A 20,506-nucleotide genomic window follows, 5' to 3' on the forward strand; every position below is an offset into this window, starting at 1 on the left:
CAACATGCCAATGGGAAGAAAATTGTGTGAGAAAACTATCTGATTAGGCTTCGGGTATTTGTTATGATTGTTATAATTCCCTATGGAAAGACTGTCTCATAAAATGCACACTGCTTGCTGGGCTTTTTGTCACTCACCAGTGAAATAAACCACATGTAAGACCTTTATGAAACTGACTAGTTTGTGGGTTCCATTTCCTGTTGTGAGGGGTTAGATGTATCTCAAACTCACCGAAGTTCTCAAGATTGTTTTCATTCTTTCATGTAAACCAGTTTAGGTTTCAAATTCATATATTTCAAGTGAAACTGAAATCCTCTCTAATTTATCATTTCTATAATATGCAGTTCTGCTTCTGGTTGGGGGAAACAGTTTGAACAGTTATATAGATTTTACGATCATTTGCCTTAGGAGAAGTACTGTCTGGGGAGGGCTGACTCAATGACTAAACTCCCTGCCCCCCTTTAAAAAAGTCTGAATAAAGTCCTCTCGGGTGCTCACATCGCTTGAGGTATTGTCCTGCTTAGAGCCCCACATCTCATCCAGCCCAGGTGCAAGAATCTAGCATAGACGGAGGCCTGGCGTGGGGCAAGGTTGAGACCGAGCCTACAGTTTGATAGGGGGCTTTCTCTAGAACCAGCCATAAGGTTGGGTGGTAGAGCTGGAGAGCCCTTGCTGCACTGGGAGCCCATAAGCGATGGATGGAGGAGATTCACTGGCTCCCAGTCAGGAGGCTTGGAGTGGGTGATGCTTCCCTTTACAGATCCTACAGCTGTCCTCTCCTACTTCCTCTCTCTCTTCTTATCAGAGCTGCTTTTTTTGTATGAGCTAATGTGATTTACCTTGTTCACATGGGGCCAGAACGTTCTAGGAATGCCTCTGTCTACAACTCCCTTCTCTCCCTATTCCCCTGGTTCTTAGTTTGTCTTGAGTGCTTCCTGGGGTCTCCTGGAGCCCAGATTTTCTAAAGTGTTCCCACTATCTAAATTGACTTACTCTCTTCTTCACCTTTCGTCCTGGCTCTCAACTAAGTTCTAGCTATCCAAGTGGTATACATTACGCAAATAAGATATTTGGGCTAATATATTTTGTTAATAGGTTTTGCTGACCTCAGATAATTGCCTATAGAAAAGACTTCAGGAGACCATTTGAGGGAATGGTGGGAATTTTAGACCAAGATGCAGGTCAGTGTGGGAGGTATCTTATGAAGCTGAGACTAGAACTTGGTCAAAAATGCCTAAATTTTAGTTGTGTGTCATGACTCTAGCATGTCTACTCTTGACTAAAATTTAGAGCAATTATTGCCTTTGTCATGTCCTTTTTTCACAAGGATGATTAATTTCTTCAGGAATAAAATTTTCTTCTAACATTTGTAAAATAAAAAGTCGGTATGGGATTTCCCAGGAAATACAGTTTAAGCACTTTAACTTCATCATTGTTGCTGAAGGAAATACAAATCCTACCTATCTTGAAAACTAGGAAATTTTTGTTTATTAGATATGAAGTACTTGTTTATATCTATAATCATGTATTATAGTACATAGTCACATAAAGTATTTTTAGTTTTTAGTGCATTTTCAGGTACAATCTTGTTAAATATTTTTGAGACCTACAGGATTGGAATTATTATAAATATCTTGATTTTACGAATGAGGAAGTTGGTTTCGAGTAATAAACGGATTTTTCCCCGAGTAACACAGCTGCTACGTATGATGACCATGAGTTGATTTCAGGCCTCTGGATTTTAAAATCCCATTTTATTTCCGCTCTGTCATATTCCCTCTTCAAACATATCATAGAACCATTGTAGCTATTAGATCAATAGTTAGATATGGAGAATACTAGTCAGGTACATCGAAAATAACATTATAAAATCTTGTAATAAGATTGCATACCAATTTTTAGAACTGCTTTTCAATTATGTAGAATGTTTTTCAAATTCTCCACTTGTTACCAGAAAAGATTAAGTCAATTAAACTTGACTAAATTCGGTTTAGATATTGTGGAGGAAAAAATGAAACTTCTTTAATCTAAAATGTTTCTCTCTCTGCACACACACACACAGCCGTTGAAAGCATTTTTTTTTTGTTTTCTATTTTTGCTGATAGTCTGATGATTTTACATGAATTGTTTAAAATGTATTGTGAAAAACATATTTCAGATTGTCTTTTGTCTGATTTGAATATTTGAAGAGCTAGTATCAAATAGAAATTGGCAATTAATTTATCTTCCATAAAACATACGAGAAACATTCAGAGATACTTAAGGCAATATGCAATTTAAATCTAGATGTAAATAAGAATTTCCTGATAAGGAGGGTTGATAGGTACTTAGATCTCACCAAAAGAGGTTGTGGAACTTCTTTTTTCTGGGATGTTTACTTCATGTGGCTTAGATGCAACCCCATGGTATTAGCAGGACCATGAATTTAACAATCTGATGTGAACCTGTAGTATTGTGACATTGCAATGGTTATCTTGCAGGTTTATTTAAATAATTGCTGTTATTTAGAAATGGCACAAAATGAAGCACAACATAATTTTGTCTTCTCTCACAAAAAATAAAAAGGGAAATATTTTTATTATTTTTAAGAAATTGAGTGAACGGTGTCCTGTCATAACTAAAGCGGTAGTGGGAAAGATGCCTGTGGGTGGAAACAGGAAACATTAGTGATAAATGCTGTTACGTATTTTTTTCAGGTGCAGCTCCATGTCTATTGATTCTAATTAGCACATTTTGTGCCTCAGCTAGTAGCTCCCCTTTAGCTCTGCTTGGAGAGTTTTTTTTTTTAGCTTCCATCCTGCTCGTACATACTGCCACCTCCTCCCTCTTTCTCTCGTTACAAATGTTACAACACAATCAGAAATTTCCTCTTTTCTTTCCTTCCTGCATTTCCAGCAGGTTCCCTTGCGTCAGAAGCAGAGAAGGAAAACTAAAGGTAATTAGATCTTTTGTTTCTTTATCCCGTTTGTGTGTGTGTGAGAGTCCTTTTCTCCTGGATGCCTTCTTTAGGATCTGATTTTTGTCTGTCTTAATGCTAGTATCAGAAGGTGGATGGCAGATTAATTTGGGGTTCTTTTGGATCGATTTTAAGAAATGACGGCATGCTGTTCGTTTGGGTTAATCCCCCGTGGTATGTCAGTAGAGCTTAGAAAGACTGGCACTGAGTCGGGGAAGTGGCCGTGTTTCTAGGTGGGCATTAACCCTTTAGCATCTCTTGCATAACTACTGCTATTATTGTTGAAACGAGCTGTGCAGTGATGTGCCTGCCAGACTCATGATTTTCATGTTTTCAGCTTATTCCATTGAAGAATATTCTTAGACTAACACTTGCATGTGAGTCTCACTGTTTCCTTGATCATATCTTGTACCTTCTAAGCACAAAATGAATGGTTAAAAAAGAAAATCGATAAATTACTTTCTTTTTGCATTTGCTTTGCATAAATCTTGGTACAAAAATCCAACTTCCTGGAGGTAAACAGCGAACACATACATCAGGGTACGATGTTACCTACCTTTTCACATAATTGTTGCAGGTTTTTTCACCATGAGTCGGAGGAGGATATCATGTAAAGACCTGGGGCACGCTGACTGCCAAGGGTGGCTATGTAAGAAAAAGGAAAAAGGAACTTTCCTAGGCAACAAATGGAAAAAGTTCTGGGTGGTCCTGAAGGGATCATCACTGTACTGGTACAGCAATCAAATGGTGAGTCCACTGTCTTCCTCCTGTCCCAGGACCCTTTAACAAAGGGTGGGTCAAAGATCATTGTGGAGCAGGTGAAGCCCATGGGAAAGATCATTTTTATTTCTGGGACTTGGAACAGGGCAAAGAAACAAATAAGTTCTAGAAACTGTTTCTGTAGGTATGTAGGTTATTCTATTATACTTGATGGAGGAGAAAACCATCCTGCTTGACTAATCTTTGGTTGAAGAGGGGCATCCAAATATATATCCTTATTGAAGGAGGATTTCAGGGCCTATTAATGTTACTCTTCCATGGTCGATGCTAATCATTTCAGGATTTCCTTGGACAGCACTTGATATGGGAACTTGACATTGTTAAGATCTCTACTAAAAAAAAAAGGGACTCAACTTTAAGACCTATTGGGGTGTAAATTGATTCAGTCCACAGGAAGCTATTTTCTTTTCTCCTCCTTTATTATCTTTTTTTCCTCTGACCTTCTCTATTAGGTGGGTTGGTTTTGGAATCGCTAACCTGTGTGCTGGCATTATGTTGGTGACTGTCATCTCTCGTTCTTTGGCATGTACAGTGAAGGCATTAAACTAATGATGCTTGGACAGCACTTGATAAGAAACCTGCCTCATTTATCCTGTAGTAGGCACTTCACTTTTGTGGTCTGCTTTGCAGGCGAGTTTTCTGTTGGAAAGGGCTGCAAATAAAGTTACTGTTAAAATGTGTACTGATCTTTCCTGGCTTGAAACATTCTGAAAACAACGATATTTGTCGAATACTGAGTAGAGACCTTTCACAAAGGAACTCTCTCCATGAACACCGAGTAGCCATTTGCTGATCTCAGGAGAGCCTGAGTTTCCCTTTGTGGTAGAGTGAAGGTCAGCAATGGATGTCCTTTAATCCATTAAGGGAAAATCATTTAAAAATTGACCACAAGCCAGAAAAATTCTTTTTACGTGATACCATTATTTTAAAATGACTTGTGTATGCCCATCTCTCAAGCAACAGAGCTTTAGGACAAATAACTTTATAAATGTAAAATAAGTGCCCCGTGTAGTTTGTGGGTGAAATTTTTAGTCGATAAATTTACATTCACTGGCCACTAATCAAAAAGTTGTGCACCCACATAACCCAAGGCACCTGTCCTGTAAGGATTTGATTAAACTGGACCCAAATCCAATTCCAGTGCCCTGGAATAAGCATCCTCCCCTGTGCTTTTCTCTGTACTCCCCCTCCCCTGTCCCCTGTTCCCAAGCTTACAGATTTGGTTTCACCCAAAACATGGTACAAAATTCTTCACTGAGTTTTATAAAAATATATATTTTTGAGCTTTTGGCGAGTTTTAACAATTTTATCAAATATTTGGGAGCTTCACAAGAAAGAAGCACCTTGCAGAGTATGCAGTCTTCCACTATCTTCTTTTTCTCTCTTTTCTTCTCCCCTCCTGGATACATTTACCATCTTGTCTAGCATGGGATAATTTTACCCAAATTAAGGCAAACTGGAGCTGGGGCCTCACCTTCTATCCTAAGGGATTTTTCCTGAACAAATACAGCTTCCTTCTTAATGAAGGTTAATTAATTATGGTTAATATAACTTTCTCCCTCTCGTTTATAATATTTTAGGCTCTTGCTTTTGGTTAGTTGTGCAAGTGATAGTTTGCATCTTCTATGAAATGAGAGGGCTTACTGATTTACCTTTTAATAGCTCTCTAGGAATTTTCCGAGGCTGTTGGAAGGATTGGGTGCTGATGGAGCATGACACATCTGTGGGAAGTAACAAAACTCAGATATAAGCATGGCATTAATTTTCTCATTCAGTCACATTATTCTGCACGTATGTTCTGGTACTGCTCCTGTCTTCATAGGATCGAGCCCCCTCGGAACCACACATACTTACAGATTTGGCTTATTTTGCTTCATAAGTTCATTTGGCCTAAGTTTCTCTTAGAAGAGCAATGAATTACCTATTTTAGGCATTAGGAATCTCACGTACTCGAATAGAATTAGATTAGCAACATTGAATGGAGAATAAATTGACTGTTATTTGGCCACAGAATTACTCTATTAAACTTGTGGTATATAACAGAAGGACCCTTTCAACTTCCTAATTCTATGACTCTGTGTTACAGAGGAATAATCTCTACACACACACACACACACACACACACACACACACACACATACACACACACACACACACGTGCGCGCGCGCACACCCTGACATCTTAATTATATGTTTGTTTTGGGGAAAAAAGGCTACTCAGTGAATACTTAATTAACGGTCATAGTCCTGCTATCTGTGTGAATATCAACTGTGAAATAATTGCCGAACACGTACCCTCAGGCTGAGAATATTTATTTACTTTCTGCCACTCAAGGAATTCAGATTCAACGGAGTAGCTCCCAAGGCACCAATGTCTTACGAACAAACTTCTGTTTCTTCTACCTTCCCTGTTCCCTATGCTTTCTCATATGGTAATGGAGCTGATAGCATCACAGCCAGAGCCACCTCTTATCGAATGCCTACCATATGTCAAGGGAGAGTCGAGGTACCTTTCATACACACTCTTTTTAACTTCTCCAAAATACCCTCCAAGGTAGCAATTGTCACCACGTTTAGAAAGTTGGGAAGGCTGAGACTCATAGAACTTGTGTACATTCTTCAAGTGACCCAAGTCCTAAGGGGAGGGGCTACAATAGCTCCTCTTTAGCTCCTTTGACTCTTCAGCCCCCGGTTGTTGTCATATGCCAACCTGACCCCATGCGGGGACCAGGATAAATGATGTGGTTCAACTCCCCTATTGTCTGCGTTCAATGGGGTTTGGAGAGAACAACTCTAGAAGTGAAACGTGGGGCCGTTCTTATGTGCAAGTACAAGTGAGCTCATGGGATCCCTTTGCTTGTCTCTCTTGTTCCCTGACACAACCCGAGGAGACATCACCCTCACCTCTCTCAGCGTTTTGTCATTGTTGTTACCTAGTAACTGACGCATGGTGTACTGCCTTCTTCCATCACTCTTTGCTGCTTTAAAAAGTACTACGCAGATTTCCTTGAGAAAGGTCAAGTCCAGACACTCATCTACCATTTTTCACACCCCAGATTATGTGCATAGAATGTGATGCAGCACACAAGAATTTATGCCATGTCTTACAAAACCGTATTCAAGTTGAACAGCCTTAAAAATCCAGGCTGTTTAAAATCCTGGATTGAAATCCACACAATTGTTTTCCTTTGCCTCTAGATAAAGTACCAATTCATTTCCTGGCTCCTGGGCGTCTCCTGACCTGTACCTGTCTTACTTCCCCAGCTTCCCCACCTCCACCCAAGCTTCAACTACACAACTGCTTTTAATTCCTTATTAATGTCCTATATGCCGGCTGTCTCTTTAAGCCTTTGCATATGCTGTTTTTCAGCTCAGCAAACTCTTTGCCTTCATGCTGTACAGTCTTTCTCCCAACCCAATTCCATCAAGCTTATTCCTCCTCATAAGTCAAATTTTAGTTTAAATAGCGCATCCTCGAGGTGTTCTTACCTTTCCTCTGACCCAAATTAGGCTGCCTCTTCTTCTCCCGTAGCAACCTCTACTTATTACACTTATCTTCCTCTTTCGTACATGTTGTTAGACTTGCTGTTTTCCATAATTGATAATAATCTCTGTAGAGAAAGACCGTAGTATATCTTTAGTGCCTTAGGTAGTGTCTGATACTACCTAGGTACTCAAGTAATATTTATTGATTTCATAAATAAATCAGATTTAGGAATCATCAGCATTTACCTTACCCATGGGAATTTTGAGAAATGGGATGGTGAATAAGGACTGCTTTTTTTAAAAAATTTTATTTTCTTTATTTTTATACAGCAGGTTCTTATTAGTCATCCATTTTATACACATCAGTGTATACATGTCAATCCCAATCTCCCAGTTCATCACACTACCACCCCCACCCCTCCACTTTCCCCCCTTGGTGTCCATACGTTTGTTCTCCCCATCTGTGTTTCTATTTCTGCCCTGCAAACCGGTTCATCTGTACCATTTTTCTAGGTTCCACATATACGTGTTAATATACGATATTTGTTTTTCTCTTTCTGACTTATTTCACTCTGTATGACAGTCTCTAGATTCATCCACGTCTCTACTAATGACCCAATTTCGTTCCTTTTTTTGGCTGAGTAATATTCCATTGTATATATATACCACATCTTCTTTACCCATTCGTCTGTCGTTGGGCATTTAGGTTGCTTCCATGACCTGGCTATTGTAAATAGCGCAGCAGTGAACATTGGGGTGCATGTGTCTTTTTGAATTATGGTTTTCTCAGGGTATGTGCCCAGTAGTGGGATTGCTGGGTCATATGGTAGTTCTATTTTTAGTTTTTTTAGGAACCTCCCTACTGTTGATAGTGGCTGTATCAATTTACATTCCCAAAAACAGTGCAAGAGGGTTCCGTTTTCTCCACACCTTCTCCAGCATTTGTTGTTTGTAGATTTTCTGATGATGCCCATTCTAACTGGTGTGAGGTGATACCTCACTGTAGTTTTGATTTGCACTTCTCTGATAATTAGTGATGTTGAGCAGATTTTCATGTGCTTCTTGGCCATCTGTATGTCTTCTTTGGAGAAATGTCTATTTAGGTCTTCTGCCCATTTTTGGACTGGATTGTTTGTTTTTTTAATATTGAGCTGCATGAGCTGTTTATATATTTTGGAGATTAATCCTTTATCCATTGATTCATTTGCAAATATTTTTTCCCATTCTGAGTTTGTCTTTTCGTCTTGTTTGTAGTTTCCATTGCTTTGCAAAAGCTTTTAAGTTTCATTAGGTCCCATTTGTTTATTTTTGTTTCTATTTCCATTACTCTAGGAGGTGGATCAAAAAAGATCTTGCTGTGATTTATGTCAGAGTGTTCTTCCTATGTTTTCCTCTAAGAGTTTTATAGTGTCCAGTCTTACATTTAGTTCTCTAATCCATTTTTTTTTCTTTGCGGTACGCGGGCCTCTCACTGTTGTGGCCTTTGCGGAGCACAGGCTCTGGACGCGCAGGCTCAGCGGCCATGACTCACGGGCCCAGCCGCTCCGCCGCATGTAGGATCCTCCAGGACCGGGGCACGAACCCGCGTCCCCTGCATTGACAGGCGGACTCCCAACCACTGCGCCACCAGGGAAGCCCCTCTAATCCATTTTGAGTTTATTTTTATATATGGTGTTAAGGAGTGTTCTAATTTCATTCTTTTACATGTAGCTGTCCAGTTTCCCCAGCACCACTTATTGAAGAGACTGTCTTTTCTCCGTTGCATATCATTGCCTACTTTGTCATAGATTAGTTGACCATAGGTGCATGGGTTTATCTCTGGGCTTTCTATCCTGTTCCATTGATCTACATTTCTGTTTTTGTGCCAGTACCATATTGTCTTGATTACTGTAGCTTTGTAGTATAGTCTGATGTCAGGGAGTCTGATTCCTCCGGCTCTGTTTCTTTCCCTCAAGACTGCTTTGGCTATTCAGGGTCTTTTGTGTCTCCATACAAATTTTAAGATTTTTTTGTTCTAGTTCTGTAAAAAATTCCATTGGTAATTTGATAGAGATTACATTGAATCTGTAAATTGCTTTGGGCAGTATAGTCATTTTCACAATATTGATTCTTCCAATCCAAGAACATGGTATATCTCTCCATCTGTTGGTATCATTTTTAACTTCTTTCAACAGTATCTTATAGCTTTCTGCATACAGGTCTATGGCTCCCTAAGTAGGTTTATTCCTAGGTATTTTATTCTTTTTGTTGCAATGGTAAATGGGAGTGTTTCCTTAATTTCTCTTTCAGATTTTTCATCATTAGTATATAGGAATGCAAGAGATTTCTGTGCATTAATTTTGTATCCTGCTACTTTACCAAATTCATTGATTAGCTCTAGTAGTTTTCTGGTGGCATCTTTAGGATTCTGTATGTATAGTATCATGTCATCTGCAAACAGTGACAGTTTTACTTCTTTTCCAATTTGTATTCCTTTTATTTCTTTTTCTTCTCTGATTGCTGTGGCTAGGACTTCCCAAACTATGTTGAATAAGAGTGGTGAGAGTGGACATCCTTGCCTTGTTACTGATCTTAGTGGAAATGCTTTCAGTTTTTCACCATTGAGAACGATGTTTGCTGTGGGTTTGTTGTATATGGCCTTTATTATGTTGAGGTAGGTTCCCTCTATGCCCACTTTCTGGAGAGTTTGATCATAAATGGGTGTTGAATTTTGTCAAAAGCTTTTTCTGCATCTATTGAGATGATCATATGGTTTTTCTCCTTCAGTTTGTTAATATGGTGTATCACATTGATTGATTTGCATATATTGAAGAATCCTTGCATTCCTGGGATAAATCCCACTTGATCATGGTGTATGATCCTTTTAATGTGTTGTTGGATTCTGTTTGCTAACGTTTTGTTGAGGATTTTTGCATCTATATTCATCAGTGATATTGGGTCTTTTTTTGTAGTATCTTTGTCTGGTCTTGGTGTCAGGGTGATGGTGGCCTCATAGAATGAGTTTGGGAGTATTCCTTCCTCTGCAAGTTTTTGGAAGAGTTTGAGAAGGATGGGTGTTAGCTCTTCTCTAAATGTTTGATTGAATTCACCTGTGAAGCCGTCTGTCCTGGACTTTTGTTTGTTGGAAGATTTTTAATCACAGTTTCAATTTCATTACTTGTGATTGATCTGTTCGTATTTTCTATTTCTTCCTGGTTCAGTCTTGGAAGGTTATACCTTTCTAAGAATTTGTCCATTTCTGGGCTTCCCTGGTGGCGCAGTGGTTGAGAGTCTGCCTGCCGATGCAGGGGACACGGGTTCGTGCCCCGGTGTGGGAAGATCCCACACACCGTGGAGCTGCTGGGCCCGTGAGCCATGGCTGCTGAGCCTGCGCATCCAGAGCCTGTGCTCTGCAATGGGAGATGCCACAACAGCGAGAGGCCCACATACCCCACCCACCCCCAAAAAAAAAAAAAAAAAGAATTTGTCCATTTCTTCCAGGTTGTCCATTTTATTGGCATAGAGTTGCTTGTAGTAGTCTCTTAGGATGCTTTGTATTTCTGCAGTGTCTGTTGTAACTTCTTTTCCATTTCTAATTTTATTGATTTGAGTCCTCTCCCTCTTTTTCTTGATGAGTCTGACTAATGGTTTATCAGTTTTGTTTATCTTCTCAAAGAACCAGCTTTTACTTTTATCTTTGCTATTGTTTTCTTTGTTTCTGTTTCATTTATTTCTGCTGTGATCTTTATGATTTCTTTCCTTCTGCTAACTTTGGGTTTTGTTTGTTCTTCTTTCTCTAGCTCCTTCTGGTGTAAGGTTAGATTGTTTATTTGAGATTTTTCTTGTTTCTTGAGGTAGGCTTGTATAGCTATAAACTTCCCTCTTAGAACTGCTTTCGCTGCATCCCATAGGTTTTGGATTGTCATGTTTTCATTGTCATTTGTCTCCAGGTATTTTTTTATTTCCTCTTTGATTTCTTCAGTGATCTCTTGGTTATTTAGTAACGTATTGTTTAGCCTCCATGTGTTTTGTACTTTTTTTTCCCTGTAATTGATTTCTGATCTCACAGCATTGTGGTCAGAAAAGATGCTTGATATGATTTCTATTTTCTTAAATTTACTGAGGCTTGATTTGTGACCCAAGATAGATCACAATGTTGTGATCAAGATTTGTGATCTATCCTGGAGAATGTTCTGTGTGCATTTGAGAAAAAAAGTGTAATCTGGTGTTTTTGGATGGAATGTCCTGTAAGTATCAATTAAATGTATCTGGTCTATTGTGTCATTTAAAGCTTGGTTTTCCTCGTTAATTTTCTGTTTGGATGATCTGTCCATTGGTGTAAGTGAGGTGTTAAGGTCCCCCACTATTATTGTGTTACTGTCCATTTCCTCTTTTATAGCTGTTAGCACTTGCCTTATGTATTGAAGTGCTCCTATGTTGGGTGCATATATATTTATAATTGTGATATCTTCTTCTTCAGTTGATCCCTTGACATTATGTAGTGTCCTTCCTTATCTACTGTAACATTCTTTATTTTAAAATCTATTTTATCTGATATGAGTATTGCTACTGCAGCTTACTTTTGATTTCCATTTGCATGGAATATCTTTTTCCATCCACTCACTTTCAGTCTGAATGTGTCCCTAGGTCTGAAGTGGGTGTCTTTTAGATAGCGTATATATAGATCTTGTTTTTGTATCCATTCAACAAGCCTGTGTCTTTTGGTTGGAGCATTTAATGCATTCACATTTAAGGTAATTATCGATACGTATGTTCCTATGACCATTTTCTTAACTGTTTTGGGTTTGTTTTCGTAGGTCCTTGTCTCCTCTTGTGTTTCCCACTTAGAGAAGTTCCTTTAGCATTTGTTGTAGAGCTGGTTTGGTGTTGCTGAATTCTCTTAGCTTCGCTTGTCTGTAAAGCTTTTGATTTCTCCATCGAATCTGAATGAGATCCTTGCAAGTAGAGTAATCTTGGTTGTCGGTTCTTCCCTTTGATCACTTTAAGTATATCGTGCCACTCCCTTCTGGCTTGTAGAGTTTCTGCTGAGAAATCAGCTGTTATGGGAGTTCCCTTGTATGTTTTTTGTCGTTTTTCCCTTCCTGCTTTCAATAATTTTTCTTTAATTTTTGCTAATTTGATTACTATGTGTCTCAGCATGTTTCTCCTTGGGTTTATCCTGTATGGCACTCGCTGTGCTTCCTGGACTTGGATGGCTGTTTTCTTTCCAATGTTAGAGAAGTTTTCAACTATAATCTCTTCAAATTTTTTCTCAGACCCTTTCTTTTTCTCTTCTCCTTCTGGGACCCCTGTAATGTGAATGTTGTTGCGTTTAATGTTTTCCCAGAAGTCTCTTAGGCTGTCTTCATTTCCTTTCATTCTTTTTTCTTTATTCTGTTCCGCAGCAGTGAATTCCACCAGCGTGTCTTCCAGGTCACGTATCCATTCTTCTCCCTCAGTTATTCTGCTATTGATTCCTTCTAGTGTATTTTTCATTTCAGTTATTGTGTTGTTCATCTCTGTTTGTTTGTTCTTTAATTCTTCTAGATCTTTGTTAAACATTTCTTGCAACTTCTCAATCTTTGCCTCCATTTTTTTTCTGAGGTCCTGGATCATCTTCACTATCATTATTCTGAATTATTTTTCTGGAAGGTTGCCTATCTCCACTTCATTTAGTTGTTTTTCTGTGGTTTTATCTTATTCCTTCATCTGGTACATAGCCCTCTGCCTTTTCATCTTGTGGTTTTTGTTCCACAGGCTGCAGGATTGTAGTTCTTCTTGCTTCTGCTGTCTGCCCTCTGGTGGATGAGTCTATCTAAGAGGCTTGTGCAAGCTTCCTGATGGGAGGGACTGGTGGTGGGTAGAGCTGGCTATTGCTCTGGTGGGCAGAGCTCAGTAAAACTTTAATCCACTTGTCTGCTGATGGGTGGGGCTGGGTTCCCTCCCTGTTGGTTGTTTGGCCTGAGGCGTCGCAACACTGGAGCCTACCCAGGCTCTTTGGTGGGGCTAATGGCAGAGTCTGGGAGGGGTCATGCCATGGAGTACTTCCTGGAACTTCTGCTGCCAGTGTCCTTGTCCTCACAGTAACACACATCCACCCTCTGCCTCTGCAGGAGACCCTCCAGCACCAGCAGGCAGGTCTGGTTCAGTCTCCCTTGGGGTCACTGCTCCTTCCCCTGGGTCCTGATGAGCACACTACTTTGTGTGTGCCTTCCAAGAATGGAGTCTCTGCTTCCCACAGTCCTGTCGAAGTCCTGCAATCAAATCCCACTAGCCTTCAAAGTCTGATTCTCTAGGAATTCCTCCTCCCGTTCCCAGACCCCCAGATTGGAAAGCCTGACATGGGGCTCAGAACCTTCACCCCAGTGGGTGGACCTCTGTGGTATAAGTGTTCTCCAGTTTGTGAGTCACCCACCCAGCAGTTATGGGACTTGACTTCATTGTGATTGTGCCCCTCCTACCATCTCATTGTGGCTTCTCCTTTGTCTTTGGATGTGAGTATCTTTTTGGTGAGTTCCAGTGTCTTCCCGTCGATGATTGTTCAGCAGTTAGTTGTGATTCTCGTGTTCCTGCAAAGGGAGTGAGAGCACGTCCTTCTACTCCACCATCTTGAACCAATCTCCCCTGTCTTTCTCAGAGTCGAATGAAGGAGCTTTCAAATTATATGGAGGGGAAAAAAAATCTGTTTTAAAATTATGTGGACTACTTACTGTCTTCCTTCTTCGATCCCTCGTATCACACAGCACAATCCTTGGTATGATTTGCTAAATTCTTGTTAGAGTGAACGTATCTTATTTTGTTGTTGTTTTTTACATTCAGGAAACAAATGGGTTGGGGATTGTTCCCATTAAGCAGGTGAAGATGATACTTCCAGTTCTCTAGTGAAAGATCTTTTCCAGCAAGAGACAGTTATAACCAGTGAGTCTTACAGAAGCTCAAGACCTTCTCCCTTTTTTTTTTTTTTTTTTTTTTGCGGTACGCGGGCCTCTCACTGTTGTGGCCTCTCCCGTTGCAGAGCACAGGCTCCAGACGCGCAGGCCCAGCAGCCATGGCTCATGGGCCCAGCCGCTCCGCGGCACGTGGGATCCTCCCGGACCGGGGCACGAACCCGCGCCCCCTGCATCGGCAGGCGGACTCCCAACCACTGTGCCACCAGGGAAGCCCCCTTCTCCCTTTTAAGATCTGAATGCCAGGAGAATCTACCGTAAACTGGGTGGATTAAATAACAGTTTTTTTCCCCCTCACAGTTCTGAAGGCTTGGAAGTCCCAAGGTTAGGGTGCCATCATGGTTGATTCCTAGTGAGGGCTCTCTTCTTGGATTGCAGACAGCCGCTTTGTCTCAGTGCCAGAGAATGCCCCAGGACTGCTTTTGCTGGAAAATAATTTTCCAGCAAAACTATGGTCTCTTTTAAAAATAGTCACGTATAGTCACGTCTATTCTTAAAAATACAGGAAAAGGTCCAATTTGAGATTTGCTAGAAGGGCTCCACGGTCCCAAATAGGTCCCACACAGCAGTTCCCATTTTGCTAACATCTTATCAGAGTTTATTTTATTAGATTCTTTCTAGCCATGGCCTCTGGCTGAAGACAAGGGTTCATTCATCCAGATCACCAGGCTGGGGGCAGAAACGTTGAAAGAGAGAAAGGTTTCCCAGGGAATTCCCTCCACTCTAGCATTTCGCCTGGATTTCAGGCATAGCTGGAGACTGATGTTTGGGATCAATATCTTCTCTCTGGAGAAGGAGAAGCAAAGTTCTGAATTATTGTTTTCCTTCAGGCATGTTGCTACGAAATAGTGACAGTATAGGTCCTTAAGATGTGATTACTTATTTGTTAAAACTATCTTATATCTTTCAGTTTTTAGATTTCCTTCTTTTGCTATAACTTCTTATTTTTCTTTTCTAAGAATTCTTAATTAAAATTTAGCGTAGTTCCTTGGGAAATATATTGTGGATTTTATTTATACCCAAGACCAATCATATAGTAAATATTATATATATTATTATGTTATACAACCCACTTAAAATCAGTGAGGTTCTTAAATATTTCTACTCAAGGAGCATTTACTCATCTTAGTGGTGTATTTTCTTACTTTATCCAAGAGCACATGTGAGCGATCAAAATACATCAAGGGAACAAATGCATTATGCTGGTATACAGCTTGGAGGCATTGCCTGAACAATTTAGGCTTTAATTACAAAGCACAGTTTAATATTAGTTACAGATAACAGATATTAGAAGTCTCTTCTTAAGTGAGCGCAACATGAAAAGTTTATCATCCATCCATCCGTTCATCCACCTACCCACCCACCTACATATCCTTCCACCAGTATTTATCGAGGACTTAAAAATAATTTGGGCTAACTGTTGTAAACGTAGAATTAAAAATAAATGAGAGACTGCAATTCTCTCTTAAGAACTTATAAGACTGGTGGAGAGGAAAAGACCTATGTAAGTGACATGATCAAAGAAAAGTTGGTGAAAAATATGGCTCTGAGATTGAGCAATACAGATGAATTCTGGAAATTCCAGGGGTAAGGAAAATATTTTGGGTCGAATGTGAGAGAGTTCTGCCAAGCAACTTTTATTCCTGGAAGATTCTTTCTCCTTTCTACCTAGGAAGGTGTGTTTTTTCTTTTCTTATCATTTTCCAAAGCTGCATCATTTCCTTGGTCAAAGAGGCCAGCCTTCTTTACTAGATAAACATAATTTTCACCAATCAAAAAACATTATTCCCGTGGGTTGCAGTGGATGTAGAAAGTCTTCATGGAGAAGATTCTCTTAAGATCAGCCTTGGAAGGCAGGTTTTTTTTTTTTGGTTTGTTTTAAGGATAGAGGGTAGTATGTGGGCATTCCTGTCTGGGGACTAATGTGAACAAAGGAATGAAAATATATATGAGCTGTGCCAACCCATTGTTTTAGGTATTATATTGAATTCTCATAATAACCTGGCAAGATAGATTGTATTATTCCCATTTTTCAAGGGAGTTTAATGAAGCTCAGGGAATTTAAGTAATTTGCTCAAAGTTGCATAAAGAGTATATGGCAGGGCTGGGATTAAAAACAAGATCCACCAACACCAAAGCCAGGCTATTTCCTGGGCTGCACGGCTTCTCCATTTAGAGGTGAGCCAGGGCTGGTAAATGGGGTCTCAAATGCACAGGGCAGGAATGTGGATTTGATCCAGTAGGCAGTAGGGAGCCACTGCAGATTCTTGAGTCTGAAGTTGATCTCATGAAATTGGAATGTGAAAATACTAACCAAGTAGTAATAAAGGGGATGTATTAGAGAATAAAGGAGTTTTCAGAGGGTCAGTTAAGAGATGGTGACAGAATGGAAGTACTGAGACGTGAACTCCTAGAGTAGAGGGGAAACTGAAAATTTGGGACACACTACGCAATATGAAAGGGCGAGGTATGTTGAGCACTTGATATAGGACACAAAACATTTGAAGCTAAAATAAGAATGACTCCAAGTTTTGGAGCCCGGGGAGACTGGGAAAATAATACGAAAATTGAGGAAGGACAAGTTCGTGGCTAAAAATGTGGAGTTCCATTTAGATTCAATGTCATTGACTTTTCTGGTCTATTTTAGCTTTGTACACTCTTTCTTTGGATAAAATTACTAGAAAGCCATGTTCTTTAGTAGTGAAGTAACCATTTATTGATGCCATTTGTGCTATTGCATCGGTGGTTCAAGGGAGCCCTGGGTCTCTTATAGAAAAGGTGAATCACCAACTCTTTATTTCATAAAAAACTTTTGGTAAACTGGTGAGGTTTGTGGGTTACTATGTAGTTTAATACATATTATGCAGACTTTTCAGTTCTTTGAGAATCCAACCTGCCTGCCCTAATGTGATTGTCTTTTCTCCTCACCATCTGAATGATTCCACGTGTCTGCAGATTCAAGTAACCGGGACGATATCAGATGTTTTTAGTATTTAGCTGTATATGCAGGTCATGCGAATTTTGGAGGATCTTAGATTTGGAAGGGATTTTTCTTGGAATCGGTTTTATGAGAATCTCTATAGAAAAAACCTAATCAGTTTTTAGATTAAACTGAATATACCTCTGCAGAAAATGTTACTTGAAAGCCAGAATTTCTCTTTTCATGAGACAACTGTTCTAAAAGTTTCAGTAAATATAGAGCACCTTTTTTTTTTTCAGCATAAGAAAAATAAGAAATGGGTTAATTCTCCCTTTGAAAGAGACATTTAAGTTTTCTTAATTTTCATTATTAATCACCTATCAGCATAGATTTTGGGAAAAGTGTCTCAGCAAGTTTAGCATAGGTTGAAAAAAAAATCTGGGACTTCCCTGGTGGTGCAGTGATTAAGAATTCGCCTGCCAACACAGGGGACACGGGTTTGAACCCTGCTCCGGGAAGATCCCACATGCCATGGAGCAACTAAGCCCTTGAGCCACAACTACTGAAGCCCACGTGCCTAGAGCACATGCTCTGCAACAAGAGAAACCACCACAATGAGAAGCCAGCGCACCGCAACGAAGAGCGGCCCCCGCTCGCCACAACTAGAGAAGGCTGGCGCACAACAACTAAGACCCAATGCAGCCAAAAACTAAATAAAATTAATAATTAAAAAAGTAGATTAAATAAAAAGAATCTGTAGGAATTTGTAGTGCAATCAGAGCTTATTATATTCTTGTTTTCTTTTCCCGTTATAATGGAAACACCTGAGGGCGTATTCTTTCCCTCTCAGGTTTAAACTGTGTCCTTAGAGCCTGGAACCAGTAGGCACAGGGTAGGCACCAGTCCTTTTTTGAGAAAATTGCTTATTACATTACTTAATTATCAACTAATTATATAAATCAATTAATCAAAGCATTTCGAACACCTAATATATTCTGAGAGTTCTACAAAATGAGATGCTTTATGAATTATGGGCTTCTAATGTGTTTGATATCCATATTCATTGTTTCGGCTAACAACCAGCTTCTGTGTGTATCCCGAACAAAATTCCAATATTCAGAAAAGTTTCTTCAGTGAAGACAATTCAAACCAATTAAGTAAAACTGACAAACTCTTTGCCAACCTGTGTTTCTAGAGTTTGTATGGGAAAGGAATATGAGAAAGTGAAATGATGACAGATCCACACAGGGCAAAAGATGTTTCAGCAGCTGTAAGTGAGCCGTTTACTTGAAGATGACCACATGGGTGAAAGGGGTAAATGGGACATTTTAGGTACCACTTGAAAACCTGAACTTAGGAATTATTGAGGACTTTTTGAATTCTGATACTTCCCTCATAATTTCAGGTGAGTGAAAAGATCTTTAAAATGGATGTTTGTTTTTTTTTTAAATTGGAGTATAGTTGCTTTACGCTGCCATGTCAGTTTCTGCTCTACAACAAAGAAAACCATCCATATGTATACACATCCCCTCTTTTTTGGATTTCCTTCCCATTTAGGTCACCACAGAGCACCGAGTACAGTTCCCTGTGCTATACAGTAGGTTTTCATTAGTTATATATTTTATACATAGGGGTGTATATATGTCAATCCCGATCTTCCAATTCATCCCACCTGCCCCCCCCACTCCCGTTTTCTCCCTTGGTATCCTTATGTTGTTCTCTATATCTGTGTCTCTATTTCTGCTTTGCAAATAATATCATCTATACTATTTTTCTAGATTCCACATATATGCCTTAATATATGGTATTTGTTTTTCTCTTTCTGACTTACTTCACTCTGTATGACAGTCTCTAGGTCCATCCACATCTCTGCAAATGACACAGTTTCGTTCCTTTTTTAGGGCTGAATAATATTCCATTGGATATATGTATCACATCTTCTTTATCCATTCCTCTGTTGATGGACATTTAGGTTGCTTCCATGCCCTGGATATTGTAAATAGTGCTGCAATGAACATTGAGGTGCATGTATCTTTTTGAATTATGGTTTTCTCTGGGTATATGTCCCCGAGTTGGATTGCTGGGTCATATGGTAGTTCTATTTTTAGTTTTTTAAGGAACCTCCATAATGTTCTCCACAGTGGCTCTATCAATTTATATTCCCACCAACAGTGCAAGAGGGTTCCCTTTTCTCCACACCCTCTCCAGCATTTATCGTTTGTAGATTTTTTGATGATGGCCATTCTGACCAGTGTGAGGTATACCTCATTGTAGTATGTTTGGTTTTGGCTTAATTTATTTGTTGTTTATGATGTTATCACCATGTCCTAACATTTATTTTCCTTGGTACGTTCCAGAATGTATTTCTAAAATAATGGTTCCCCACCCATATCTTTATGACTAGGGCAGTCAATAGCTGAGGCAGGCTTTTTTTTTTTTATTTTTTATTAATAACTTCTTGTTGCTAAATTCACACAGTGTGGGAACAATTGCTTATGTTGCCAATATTATTTTCCTTTCAATTCTTCCCAAACTTTGCAAAAGCAATTGTGAAACACCAAGGCTGTGAAATGTTTCATTTGCTGTCTTGTTCTCATGAGGCTGTGGTATGCTCGGGCACTGCTGATTTGGAAGAGGACGCCAGGGTTAATGACATAGGTTGGGCTGTATCAGAGGATAGTTGTCTTAGCTCACAGCAGTGACTGAAATGCCCAGTCAGGGGGATGCAGCATTATCTTCTCTCGTCTGGTAGGCAGTGCATAGTGCTTTTTCTGGTGTTTCCACAACCTTTCTCTCTTAAATTACTTCATCTTTTTTTTGGTAGGATCCAGCTTCTTCCTTCTTGAAAATTTAAATAATTTTTAAAATGCCTTAAATAATTAAGAAAATGCTTTAAAATATCAGACAGATATGGAGGCAGACAGAAAGAAAAATGAATTAAGATCATTTATTTATTTAAATGAATTAGGATCCCACCACCTTGGTGCGATCACTGTAAACATTTTAATGTATCTGTTTCCAAACATTTTTCTGTGTTTTCCAAAAATAAAATTATAACTTGATTTTCTCACTAAGCAATATATTACAAACATATTTTCATGTCAATATGCATATATATCCACAGCATCATTTCTAATGGCTGTATTACATATGGATATATCACAGTTTATCAATCCATAGAATTTGAAATCGGAAATCCTGTTATTTTAAAATCATTTAAAATACCTAACAGAAAATAGAATATACAAGCACACATATGCTAAATTGAATATAAAGCAGTATGTATTTATAGTTATGTATGTTTAATATATGTGTTTATATAATTACTAATATGTGTATAAATATATTGATAGGTGTGTGTGTGTATAACCCAGTTATTCTTTTAAGCAAGCAGGCAGGAAGGTGAGTTTCGCCAGCATGGGTAGGAAGGACAAACGT

The 20,506-nt window shown here is 39.2% G+C and overlaps 1 protein-coding gene across 1 annotated transcript in view; it reads right to left on the minus strand.

Moving 5' to 3' along the window:
• Positions 1 to 3,562: 3,562 nt before the first annotated feature.
• Positions 3,563 to 20,506, minus strand: part of OPRM1 (opioid receptor mu 1) — a 159,497-nt gene continuing 142,553 nt past the window's right edge. Inside the window, exon 4 of the mRNA XM_060167263.1 lies at positions 3,563 to 3,601. Within this exon, the coding sequence (XP_060023246.1) occupies positions 3,563 to 3,601 (39 nt within the window). The remainder of the gene's footprint in view (positions 3,602 to 20,506) is intronic.

The sequence above is a fragment of the Lagenorhynchus albirostris genome, chromosome 12 (assembly GCF_949774975.1).
Source record: "Lagenorhynchus albirostris chromosome 12, mLagAlb1.1, whole genome shotgun sequence".
Taxonomy (NCBI): domain Eukaryota; kingdom Metazoa; phylum Chordata; class Mammalia; order Artiodactyla; family Delphinidae; genus Lagenorhynchus; species Lagenorhynchus albirostris.